Here is a 13,773-nt window from a genome sequence, read left to right as displayed (position 1 = left end):
ACACACACGGAGGTTGAACGGCTGTATTTATCAGACCTTATGCAGCGACGTGCGCTCCACCAGCTGGAACGGGGCGGGGTCGATCTTGCAGTTGTTGAAGTTGACCTGCTCATCAAGCTGCTTTTCCTCCCACTCTGCGATCTGCACAGATGTTGAACATCACTCAAAATATGCCAAAAGGAGGAAAAAAACAAAAAAAAATGCCTTTGTAACATGAAGGACGGCTCACAGGCAAGACTTGACTGATCTGAAGAAAAAAGTAACCAAACAAATGGTGTCACACCTTGTTAGAATTAGATGACACAAGCAAACTTCAATTAGCACGGGACTCCTTGTTGAAACCTGGCTTTGCTCCCCTAACATTTATTTAATTTGGACCCACTTCACTATAAAACTTTAAGAGACAGGATGCCCATCTTTTAGCAGATGATGGCTTTAAAAGGCATCGAACAATCCCACATCACCACCCGACAAATCACATCCTCCGATAGACAGCTAATGGACCGGGCGCTTCAGATGAATGACTCTATAAATCAAACGAGACCTTCAACAATGGATAGCAAGAAAGGTGAATGGTGAACAAAGAAGGGAGACGTAGAGAGAAGCGAAGACACGGCAAATCCACGAGAGGTGAAGGATAAGTGATACCGAGAGAAAAGAGGGAGGGGCGAGGGAAAGTGTGAGGAATGTAAGGCTGACAGAGAGGAAATGAGAGGTGCTGTTGATGGATGAATTATGAATTATGTTATATCCAAAAATATAAGACTGCAGGGTAATCGGACCATCGGATATTGAGAAATCTAAAAGGCGAAATCTGTGACACCGAGATTGCATCGAGCACAAACTGAGATTTGAGTTAGATTAATATAAGCTTCTTAACTCAATTTGACTGAATGCATTTGATGTGATACTTTGTACTGTTTGTGCATCTTGAACCTGATATCGTGCAACTTATTCCTCTGTGCTATAAACTGTCTAAAAGCAGTTTAAACACATCAATGAGCCACAGTCACAATGGTTGTCATGTTCCTATTTATTATGTGTCTTGTCTAGTTATGGGAAATACTACTTAGAGCACTAGACAGGGATTGATACGCTCTGAAAATAGCTCTGAAAAATTAAATTTAAGAAATAAAAACTTAACATTTGTGACCTGTTTCATGGTATGTACTTGAAGCCAACTAATGGTGCTAGCTCTAATTAGTGCTAATTGTTGCTTATTTGAACAGCTTTAAAATCATTCTGTGGTCATGAGGGTCATTGGGTCTGAAAGCCTTCATGGCGGCAAGCCACATGTGTGAAAGAGGTCACAATCAAAGCAGGAAAAGTTAACAAATCGTTTTCATTATTGCAACTCAGCAACACCCTACTTTTAAGCTCTCTGTCTGATCAGCTCTCTTTAAAACTCTCTGCCCTGGGTTTGATTTGTAAATCTTACCTCTCTGATGGTCATGTCATCCTCCACATCTCCGTCATCCTGCAGATGAGAAGATACAGGACAGCAGTCAGTACAGAAAAACGAATTCTTAACCACGATCAGAACAGATCCAGCGTGCACGTCACAAATACACAAAACGATGGTAAACAAATGACAGCTATGACGCCCTGCGGGTTATTATCTCGATAAGCCTTTATGTGTACTTTTAAACTGTACCCTCTTCACTATATCTGCGCACAGAAGGCAAAACGACACACAATCACCCATGCATCACATCGTAAGTGTTATTCTGTGCCGCTGTCTCGAGACAGATGGACAGAAATGGGATGAGTGACTGAAGGAGCGACTACAGTATATTTAATGAGTGCGGGGGATGTGATGTATGAGATGTCGGAGCAGATGATCATTATAATGATGGATTTGTGGTGCGCTCAGGGCTCATAACAGGCAGGCTGACGCTACAGACACGGTTTGACGGGCTGGAGTCAACCCGACAACCTCGCCTTGGCAGAAAAGCACTAAAGGTAAAAAAAAAAAAAAAGAGGTCTGGGTTGATCGAAAGGTACAACCGAGAGGGTGAGAATGTTACCGCGGGGTGTGTTCTGGATGTCTGTGTGTGCGCGTGATGGGCTGTGAAATGCAATTTCAAAGCGTTTAGTCATGTGCTTGAGTTCAGGTATTTACTTTTCACAGGGGTGCAAGAACGCAGGAGAACATGTGCGAGAGCGAGATAGAGTAAGGCAGGGTGGGTGTGACCCAGGGGCTGATGGGAGCCCTGAGCTCATTTATCCTCATCGCTGCGGTGGTCGACCTGTCCGTAACCTTAGCAACTGTTGCCGTGGGGTGGAAAGTGGTGCCCTACTGTAGCATTATGCAAGCAGAGGCCAGACGTGCCTGGAGTTAATCAGACAGAGCAAACACACAAACACACACACACACACACCTACAGCGCTTTATCTCTGCTGTCTCACTGATCATTCTGCTTGTCACACAGCACAAGGGCACTCTGAATGTCACTGAGGCACACTGTTGTTCGATGGGAGGGGAAAAAAGTAAAATAAAGGATGTGTCGGTGCGTGCGTGGAATGTGTGTGTGTGTGTGTTGTTTTGAGGTGAGACTGTGCATACAAAGCAGGTGCTTTCAGAAAGATTAGCTGCTCTATTAAGAGAGCAAACCTCTGCTCCTGGATACACAGATTATGTGTCGAGTGGGAGAGTAAACTTTGCGAGCCTACGTGTGACTGACTAAAAACCAGAGAAGCTGCGTGGGCACATTCTAATGAGATGTGAATGGGAATGTGAGTGTGTCCGTTGGTGTGTGTGTGTGTGTCCGTTGGTGTGTGTGTGTGTGTGTGTGTGTGTGTGTGTGTGTGTGTGTGTGTGTGTGTGTGGGCGCAGAGGCCTGTGAGAGTGCTGACAATGGCCTGATGGAGCTGCGCTACTTGCCGGACCGTTTCTGTGACCACACAAAGATTAGGAAGCTGTTCATTTCTCTCCTTCACTCCTGCAGCAATCCATCGTTACGTCAACACGGGGATCACGTAATGAAATGTACATTTAATCGAGTAAAAGAAATGAATAAAAAGCAGACGACTGTCAGAGATTTCCGTGAGTTTTAAGAATTCAGTCTCAATCAAAGCAGTAGCACAAACAACTGCCGAGCCTAAAGACATGCTTCAAGCTAGCGAGGCTATAAAGTAGCTACAATGATAAACGAATTAGTCGCACCCCCAATATCTGGTTTGGAACAATTAAACAAGGCTGCATATTATTGCCAGTAGTTAGCGTTACAGTCTACAGCCACAGCACACTGCATGGCTGTAATTAACAGGGCTGTAAACCGTGAACTTAAAACAAAACAGGCCGTCTGCCAGTGGCTGCAGAACCTTGTAGAAGGTGAAGAAGAAGAAGATAAACCGTCAATTTGGCCGTCAATGAGAGAAAAAATGTTCAGAGGGCTTCGGGATTATTTTTTTCCCCCCAATTGGACAAGATGTCTGGAGCTGAAGACAGAATGGATGCAGCAACAACCTTAGGACAGGGGCAGGCACGAGAGCTTCTTTTCCTCTAGAAGCTGAAAGAGCTGATCAGTCATGTCAGTTAATGGTTTGAATGCTACATCATGACCATGACTGAGGAGGTGTTTCCATGGCCAAAACCGGACTGCCAATAAAACTGGCACCTGTTCCTTATTTTTCCACTAACGGCCTCACTACAACTGGGTTGTATGTGAACCCTGAACTGCAATGAGTTTGACTGCTATAGGCCATTCCTAAAGTCACTTTTTAATACTTTACTTGAACTCATATTTATCCACCTCCATCCAGACAGTATAAAATATGAAAACATGTAAACAAACTGGTGGATTCAACTCCAATGAGTTATTGAGGCCAGATGCAATCAGCTCATTCTTTTTAAAAAAAAAACTCTGATTTTATCAGATTTAACTCGGCCTGAGGGTCGACTCATATCAGCTCCTACGTAACAACGTGTTGTCTGTAATGTTGTCTGTCTTCCACCTTTGGACTACGCTCATGACTCGGATGCCACTGCTTGTTGTTCTTTAAATAGTTGTTTCAGATGTTACGGTGATGTCAAAGGGCCCTATAAAGTTGATCTCTCATGCTTCTTCTCAGTGCACTGATGGTCTCTGTTTCTCCATCTACTGGCTGCACCACACACTAAATAATGCGACAGGGAAACATTGCAACAATAATTAGCACTCATGTGCGAACAATTAACTGTTGATTGCCTTGCTGCTGATGCCCACTTTGCTTATTGCTTTCAAACTCCATTACCGCCTTATCCGTGTCTTTGATTAGATTGCAGACACAACTGTGAAGTAAAATCAATAATGACATTGTTCAAATCGCAGCGGCGTGAGCCATGATGTTATTACGCACTTGCAAGAGAAATGGGAAAAGGGTTCATTGTCCTTTGGCGGTCCTGACCACCCCTATTGTTCGGGAAGCACTCCGACAATCATGGCTACACTATATCTGAGTGGAAACGGTCAAAAACCGATGAAACCTGCACGAAATTCTTCACAGTGAAAGTATCTGGTATCTTGCACCAGATCAGTTCACCTTCAAAACACATTACAAGTCAGTATGTCAGTATGTCACAGTCTAGATAGATCGGAGTTCAGTCTGTGTTGTCAGAAATTATTCAGGAAATGAAAATGTCATCTAGTCCCCTGAATATTCTTCCTATCAGCTACCTGAAAGACAATTTTAATGGAGTCAGAGTCTTTGTAATACAGCTCAGAATTTGCCTCCACTGGACCTATTATGAAAATCCTCTCGGCACTGATGTCTTAAATAATCTCTGCCCTGTTTTCAAATCTATAGAAAAATGTGTTCATAAGAACCTTTAATCCACTGTTACCTGTCATTTCAGGAGAATACGTGCTTCCCGTTATCAGCAGTTGCTGAAACCCACCGCTTCTTTTCCTCCAAGAACTAAGCATGTGTTAAATATAGTAAATCATTCTACAGTATATTCTTGGACTATCTAGAGAACCAGGTTTGGCTTGAGTCCAATTTCTAGAACAAGACTGTCTGTGTTGGCTTTAGGGAGCACAGATCCTACTTACTCCACACCGGTTAGCCTTGTTATATTCTGCTATTACACACTTCCTTCCTCACCAGCTCAGTTTGAGTGGGCTGTATCAGTACTTAGTGAATCCATCAGGGAAAATTCATTCTTACGAAGCTACTAGACATCAGGCTAATTTATTTTGTAAAGTTATTTTGGTTTTAAAACTAGCAACCAAATGCAAAAAAAGCCAATGCTAACCTAATTCACCAATTCAACATTTACTGATTATGGCATTCATTCCACCTCTTTCCAATCTAACTAGACTAACTCGACTAAGTTTGAAATTAAAAACCAGCCCGAACAATTAATCTTAATTGCTTTGTTGGGCAAAAAGAAGTTGTATTTCAGCTCTTTGTTTCTGAAACAAAGCAAGAGGGAAATGGCAACTTCTTTTTTTAAACTGCATTTCTAACAGAACGTCCTCAAGTTTTCTGCAGCTGTTTACCAAAAAAACACTGAGACGCATGTAATCGGTATCGGCAGTTGGACGCTCCAGATGTCACAGCGACTTAGCTCATCATCTCCCTGCGTTACTGGTAATTGTGAGATTCTGGAGTTATTTTTCATAATACTGTTGCATAAACATGTTCAACCAGTTGCTTCGTTTTGCAGCTTGGTAAAACTGCTGATTTCTCTCAGATCATTTATTCTTTTAGTCACATATTTAAATAATAATAAATAAATGCATTTATTAGGTGCTGTTCTATCACAACACCTATCACTGACGTATTTTCCCTGATTGCTGTCGAAGCTGGACAACTGGCCTCTATTAAAGAATAATAATTCTTTTCAACCTGTTTCTTCTCTTCTTTTTGTCCCTGAGCCTTGTTTTCTTCTTTTCCACTGATGCAGTGGAGTGCGACGAGTCAAACAGCTACTCACGATACAATTTAGGTAGAGAAGCTGGAAGAGGGCTCATTACAAACAAGCGCACACACAGAGGACACATATTCTTTTGTCTTGCGTCACGCGCTGCTAATGCAACTTCATATGCAAGTGTGTATGTGTTGAGACGGAGTGAAGCGCACATTATCACCAAATATCTAAAGGACGAAGCAAAAAACAAAAAAAAAAATCAAACGAAGTGAAGAGGGAGAAGTGAGGTGACAAAAAAACGAGCCCACGGGGCGTCATAAATAAAGCATGGAGGCATTAGAGGGACACTAGAGTGGAGGAAAAATAATGAGAAAAACTGTGAGGAGAGACTGAGAGTCTGGGCGACATCATTCCTCTGAAACAGACTACTGATGTCATTTACTCTGCATCAATATTTTACAGCCCAGATAGAAGAATGGAGGAGGAGAGGTATCGAGGGAAGGTGTGGACAAATGACAAGAGCTACAAAAACAAGAGGGGAGCGTTGTAAAAGTCTCGAAGACGGATGGAGAGTCGGAAGCACAGCTGCGCAGATTAAACCGAAAACAAAGAATGAAAGAAGACGTGCGAAAGAGGAGCTGATGCAAGGGGCGGGAAAATGTAATAACTTCTCTCTATCTCTATTCTGCTGTGAGGGGGCGACTCAGGAGTGATAGGAGAAGTAAAAACAAATGATGAGTTTTTCTATATTCCTGCTCGGACCCACAGAGCCCCGACGAAATCGGAGCAGATGCAAAGCTCTGCCACATCCACTGTTATTCATCTGTCCACCTGTGAATGTTCTTTTAGCTCCTGCTAAAACAAACCCACACTGTAAGTGGACACACTTGCGTGTATGCGACAGGGGTTCATTACTAATTAGCTCACTGTAAGGCAGTAACGACTAATGTGCTTGTAGGCACCACTTAACACATCCAAAAATTCACTGCACTAATAATCTACCATCTGTCTCAGTACTGACCATCCAGTGTGCTCCTTGTGGGCACATTTAACAAATCACTGGGCACTTTATTCAATTAGAAAAACTGTTGCAGACGAGGACCACTGGTAGCTTGACTTGTAGCTAACAATTAATGCTAAAGACATTGAAAAAAAAATGGAAAACTTAAAAAAGCCCTACATATGGTGCCACAGATTTTGGTGCAAGTCTTGATCCTTAACAGATGATTAAACAGCGGATGTGCACGATTAAGATCTGAAATCAACTCTGCCGAACACGTGAGATGTGGCCTGTGATGATTTCTAACAGCCAGAGAGCTGATGCGCTGCTTCCTTTTCACAGCCTAAAGACCGGCAGACCTAAGATCTAATGGTCGGTACCTCAGCTTTAAATGCATGAAACGGCTACACTGCGTTTTGATTAATCTGTTTCAGTATTACAGTTGGAGAGAGCTGTTTCTTCATTCCCCTCATATTAAAGTTCCTCCTGTGTTTTATGGTCTCTGCGGTGTCATGGTGCTAAATACACGCCTCTGGGTTCATATTTTACGGCAAGAAATGAAAAAAAAACAAAAAAAAAAACACTCCCAGCACGCCTCCTCCGTTACTAATTTAATACTCTTCATAAGGTCCCTTCAGGCAAGTATGACTGCGAATGTGGATTTTGGGGGCATTTTTTTGAGGTGCTTCATAACAGAGAGGAGTCATTTCCGAATGGAGCCAGTCATTAGAAAACTCACACCGGATGTGGTGCTCGGGCTGAAAGTCCTTAGAGGGTCATTGGCCACATTGGATGGGAGCAGTGGATGATTTAGGAACACAATGCTGTCAGGGTTTTCCCTTACTTATCAACAGCACCGTTCACAGTGTCATTTATCAGCCGCGTACCGTGGGTTTACACACGGACCCCGAAGCGATAGGTGAAAAATGATGTGACACTGCTCGGTGCTTCTGAATGATTGAAAATGTGTACAGACTTCAATAATTGTCACTGACATGTTAAACTAATGGAATCCCTTCAGTGCCTCAAGTCTGAATCATCAATAGTGCTAACAGAGTTAGACCAGCACAACCATGACAGGGAATGTGAAGGAAGAACCGTGGAACCTCGCACAACAATAAACACACACAACTAACGGAGAGGACGACGAAGAGGCTGCATTAACAAGTAGATCCACTAACAATCAGATAAGATTAGAAATACTTTATTAAACCCTGCACTTTCTAACAAAAGCCACTTATTTGACATTTTTATGCTCTTTTAAACACCACCATGAATAATTTGAATGTCAGCCAATCAAATCCAGGAAATGCTCAGGTTTATATAAAACAAGATGCTCAGTTTGTTGTCTGTCCATTTGTTTTAATGGACAGACTTTTAAATTCACTTTTAAAAGTTAACAAGCAGCTCCACTAGAGTGCTTCCTCCACTGCAGGCGAGAGGACACAACGGGAACAAACAGGTTCTCAGTGAGAGCGGTGGGAACAGAGTCTTTAAACAATTCATTATTCAACACGTTGGAGCCTCTTTGTACAGTACCACATAGCTGTTACGAAGACAACAGCTTTAATTGAACAACTTCAACCTTAAATCAGCACTAGCCCTTAACCTCTCATTCCTCCTTTCCTTTACTTCAACATTACTGCAGAACTAGAAAGTGCCTCTTTGGTGTCAGTGTTTGGTTTGTCTGTTTTGCTCTAAACATGGCGGTAAACCATGGTGAGCCCTGTGGAAGATGACCTGCTCCTTCCACTAGGGACAAAAGTACACTACTAATGATGACGTTAATTTGAATACTTCTATTGCCACTTTTGACCTCCTACTCATCCATTATTCCATTTGCTAACGCGTTTACATTAAACTAACAGTTCATCCAGAGGTCAGAGGTTACATGTGTCATGAGTGAACTCTCATCCTTAAATCCACTCAATAAATTATAAACAAATAAAAACTTAAAGTAAGAACTTGTGTTTATAGGGTCATGTGACTATATTTAGTGAAATAGTCTGAACAACTATATGTTTAATGGTTTAAAACTTTACATGAAGTACAAAAGATTGAAAGAATACCAATTGTCTGTAAAATGTTCAACAGTGGGTAAACAGTTGTTTTGGATTAACCAAAAAAAAGTGTGGCACTCAAACTCACTACAACCACGTGTCAAGACGCCGCATCGCCGTCGTTCTAGATTCACAGCATTAAAAAGCGAAACAGGAAAAAAATGTCAAAGAAATGTGGACAACATGCTCACCCCAGAGAAATTCTTTAGGTTGGGCGGTGGCTCCTAGTGAACGAAATGACATTTTATGTGATGAGTGGAAACACAACTCGATTTAAAATTTGAGTATGAATGAATCATTGATGCTTATAGGCAGATAAACGTGAGTGATCACACGGCGCTCAACAGTGTTTGATTTTCAGCAACGGTCTGATTGCATCTGATCATTTGTCATGCAAGGCTGGATGATCTGGTATCGTTGTTCTCGGTTCATATTCAGACGCTTGACTTATTGATTGACACGCATCGCAGCTGGGCTAATAGGACAGCAGGCTACATCCCAGCTTGTAATGATATTTTCCAATAATTCACAGGATGTTTGTCAAGCATCATCTTCTCGTCTGAGCTGCCGCTAAAACGCTGCTGTTCAAATACCTGCCTGGTCCTAAGGAGGGAATACGACTCCTGCCCTGATGTTGGATGCACAGAGACATCCCCCCTCCCCCCTCCCACCGTTACATACGTGGAGTCACGACGGATGACATGGGATTTTGGGTCACTCCAGAAACAGGGCGGGGCCTGCTCTGGGAGGCGGTCACTGATTGGACCCCTCGGGTGACACGGCTGATGATGGACAGCGCAGCATGCTTGATTGAACAATGCACAGAACACTTGACCACAACTCCAGCTCTTGGTTGTTTTTATATTTCTCTAACTATGGAAAAAGATCAAATTCAGTAAAAGCCTGTGTCCAGATTGATGAAGGGTTCTCATTATTTAATTTGTCTACTCATTTAACTACACTACCACATATAACAGGTTTACTATAATTTAAAGCATCTCTCTTAAACTTGCCAACATTTGCTTAAAAAAGGAAAGTAAAAACGTTTTAGATATTTTAAAATCTATTGTTATTTCTATTTTTTTTTTTTTATTTCTGGCATACTTAAGTTGTTTGTAGAAAATCAGAGACACCAAGTTGTCTCCCAAATTGTGTTTCTTGATTCAATGAATTTGAATCCATGTGACGGCGTCACAAACATGCTATTTTCAACCAATTAAGAAAGCAACAGCTGCCTTGATTGCGTCACTCACCGGTAGATTGCGGAGTTTTATTGTCAGTGGTCAAATGTTCTGCTTAAGTCTACTGACCAACAAACCAATGGAAACTGTTTAAGCTGAATGGGTCCTAGCTTTAGCCAACAACACAGAGGCAGTGAAAGGTCAGTAGTCGGGGGTTACAGGTTGCACAAGGAAGAGGGTGTGCTACACTTTTTGGCACGATGGCTCAGACGGGCTTTTGGCCCAGATCACAGTCCATCGGCATTTTTGGGATTAGCCCTGGAATGGAATGGCGGAGTGACAGTCGATTGATTGGCGGATGAATCTGATGCAGATTCCAGGCGATTGGTCGGCCCAGATCAGTGGCTCTTACCACAACGGATATCCGGACTCGTTTGGACGGCCTCCTTTGCTCAGGAGCCGTGGGAATCTCCAAGTTGTTGTTTTTCTTTCAGGGTGACCAGAGAAAGGCATACAAGGTTAACAACAACCTCAACCTCAGTTTGACTTTGCAAAAACTCCCTTGCAATGTTGCTTTGACATGCCTAGAGTTCTCTGCAGGGCTGGGGAAAATGTACATGGAAAATGTGTTTTCGAAGAAATAAACCATTACAAGGGGTGGTGCAGGAGTTAAGAGTTTTCTTTAAAGCTTTGCAGGATGCAAGGCTGAGACAAAGTGAAAGAGGCTGCCTCAGATACTGTGTGTGTGTGTGGGGGGGGTACTGTACTGTAGAGCGTGAAGGACTGTATGCGAGAGATAGCATAGGACTGAGTGGGTGTACAGTGTGAACGACAGGATGTGAGCCAGTGTGTGTGTGTGTGTGTGTGTGTGTGTGTGTGTGTGTGTGTGTGTGAGTCTGTGTGTGCGTGATGGTGTCGTTGTTGTCCCGTGTGTCGAGGACATGACTCTCTCACCTCCAGGCCTTCTGCATCTGGACTGGCGCAGAACAGGTTCTTCAGTGCAATGCCAGAATTATCATGTGGGCCTGAAAGGGAAAAAGATATAAAGATTAATTTTGTCATCTCATCTTTTACTGTGACCTTTTTACACTACACTACACTACACTATACTACACTATACTATAAATTGGGGTAGCTGTGGCTAGATACCACGAACCAGAGGGGTAATTCGCCTATGTGCCTCCATTAATAATCATGTAACAACACATTTGATTTGTTTGTTTGATAAAATGGACAAGAATCTCTGTTCTTCAGAGATCGGACTTGGGGAAACCAACAGGAAGACTGTACTTATGGGAGTAGAAAAAAACTTTGCTCTGGTTTGAGCTGCTCGCAGCCCTGGAGCTTCTACAATGACACAGTCTGACAGGCCGTCCATTAAGAAAATCAGAACGCGGGTCAACACAGGTTTTTTGTGCAGTGTGAAAGGGGCTTTAGTCTTGAGATTCATCACTGTGACAAATGTCAGTGTGATGATGATCTGAATAACAACCAGTGGACACTAATCTGCTTGTTCAAAGGTTCAAATGTTACTAAATTTATACCCCCAGGGTATTCTTCGAAGTTGCCTCCTTGTCTTTCTTTAACCTATAACATTGTAGAACGCATTAAATTCTTATTCAGTTGATTGACCAGCTCTACATGACACAAAATCATCTCATCTCATCTTCTACTACCGCTTATCCTCACTAGGGTCACGGGAGTTGCTGGAGTGGGGTACACCCTGGACAAGCCAGTATATCGCATTCACAACTTGGGTCAATTTAGAATCACCAATCAAAACTAACAAGCATACCTAAAGAGGGTGGGAGGAAACCGGAGTGCCCGGACGAAACCCAGGCACAGGGAGAACATGCAAACTCCAGACCTATTACATGAAATAATGTTTGCAAATGCAAAAAAACTTTCAGTAGTGCTGCCTTGGAGAACTTTCATCAATGTCAAAATCAAACCTACAAACTTAAATCTACTCCATCTGCTTTGGGGATGAGTTGTACAGAAATGTGTGTTTCCATGAGAGTGAAGCTTGCTGACTCTGGAAGCCCTGCTGCTACCATGACGCTGACATTTGAAATATCAAATTGACGGGTTTCCATTAAGTTGAGAACAGATATTCTGGCGCTGCTCGGCATGTGAATTGTAATTCCATCCTCTGGGAAAATAGTTAATTCGTTTAGTACTTTTTATCACCAAATATCTGTGAAACAACTGACCTTCCTCACAGACATTAGCATGAGATGTCAGTTTTCTAGGAAGAGAAATATGCCAACAACAACATGTTATTATTGTCAGTGTGACGGTATTAACATAATGGCATGAAGCAATTAGCTCAAACCATGTGTGTCCAAGTACATCCTCAAAAAACTGTCGGCTCCAAGTCCTGTACGCAGTTATTATAGTTATATTATTATTTATTACTGAATTATGGCCATGACATAATTCAACGAGATGAAAAAAAGGTGTTGCGTGTTCAGCCAGAGGAGAATTAGGCAAACAGTGAGGGTTTTTGAGGGTGTGTTTCAATTAAGATAGTTGCAGTCAATGACTCCTAAAATAGCTTTCATCTTCTAAGGAGCAGAGAGACTAATAGAGAAATGCTATCAGTGCTATGTGAGTTCAGAGAGACCATTACCCACACTCCTTACGGATCTATTCAATATCCTATTCCTTTTCCTTTTGATTGCCTCATCTATTTGAAACGCTGCTATCTGAGTGTCTCTATGTGGGCAAGTGTGTTTCTTACTGGTGGGAAGGTCAGTGGGTCGCTCCACCACCGAGGATCTTTTCAGGGCAGGTTTCAGGGGCTTCTGAGATGCTGGACGAGTTGGACTGAAGGACGACTCCTCAGTAGAGATCTGCACACACACCAAAAGACACACACGCAACGCAAAGATTACAAACGGCACTCAAAAATCCCAATCCCGCTTAAGAGATCAACTCGTCTCTTGCTCGTCCCGCAGACTCATTAGACAAATGGATGTAGCTCAGCGGAGTGGTGAGATAGAGACAAATCAAAAAGATGGAAGAGAAGAAATTCAAAGAAAAGTTCAGAAAAAAAGAAAAGAAAGCAGCGGGGATCGAGCGCCATGAGAGGGGCTCGTGTGTGTTGGCCTCCATGCAAACTTTCATGACTTTGGTGACTTTCACACGCTGCCATTTCAATGACCCATTTTTCTCAGTTACTTTAATGACTTTCTGACGTGGGACATAATTATAGCTGCATCTACAGTAGTAGTACAGTATCACAGATCAAATCTGTAAGTTTGCCCTTTTACAAATCCATTCATATTATGGGCATTAGCTTTTAGATTCTTTGACGATTGTGTTGTAATATCGCGTTAGTTGCAGAAGTGTGCTTGTTTCCCTGTGCCGAGTGTATTTTGTTCTACACATTCCTTAGTAAGTAAATTATTTGCTTAAAATATGGCATTCAAGAGAGTTAAGTTCTAGTCTTACAAGAAAAAATGAAACTGGGAAATTGCTTTAAGGAAAAGGGTTGTTAATGCTGGTATAAATATACACCAAGCAGCCATAACATTATGACCACCTGCCTAATATTGTGCCTCCAAACGGTTGTGACTCATCAGAGAATGAACGTTGTCTTCTGAGGGCGTCCTGTGGTGTCTAATTTTGTTAATGGTGTCCTTTGGGTTGAGGGGAGGGGCCTCTGTAGATCAT

At 42.4% G+C, this 13,773-nt stretch overlaps 1 protein-coding gene across 3 annotated transcripts in view; it reads right to left on the bottom strand.

The window, feature by feature from the left end:
• Window positions 1–13,773, bottom strand: part of clcn2c (chloride channel 2c) — a 143,377-nt gene that overhangs the window by 10,239 nt on the left and 119,365 nt on the right. The window contains exons 18-23 of one of the 3 annotated variants that reach the window (XM_047594208.1): window positions 12,839–12,950; window positions 11,050–11,120; window positions 10,508–10,582; window positions 9,106–9,138; window positions 1,439–1,477; window positions 37–141 (exon numbers count right to left, since the gene is read on the bottom strand). In XM_047594208.1, coding sequence (XP_047450164.1) covers window positions 37–141; window positions 1,439–1,477; window positions 9,106–9,138; window positions 10,508–10,582; window positions 11,050–11,120; window positions 12,839–12,950 — 435 coding nt within the window. The remainder of the gene's footprint in view (window positions 1–36; window positions 142–1,438; window positions 1,478–9,105; window positions 9,139–10,507; window positions 10,583–11,049; window positions 11,121–12,838; window positions 12,951–13,773) is intronic. The other 2 variants (XM_047594209.1, XM_047594210.1) reach the window with 2 other exon arrangements.

This window comes from Mugil cephalus, chromosome 9 (assembly GCF_022458985.1).
Source record: "Mugil cephalus isolate CIBA_MC_2020 chromosome 9, CIBA_Mcephalus_1.1, whole genome shotgun sequence".
NCBI classification, from domain to species: Eukaryota; Metazoa; Chordata; class Actinopteri; order Mugiliformes; family Mugilidae; genus Mugil; species Mugil cephalus.
The sequence above is the reverse complement of the archived record's forward strand: the minus strand, read 5'-3'. Positions and strand labels throughout refer to the sequence as shown.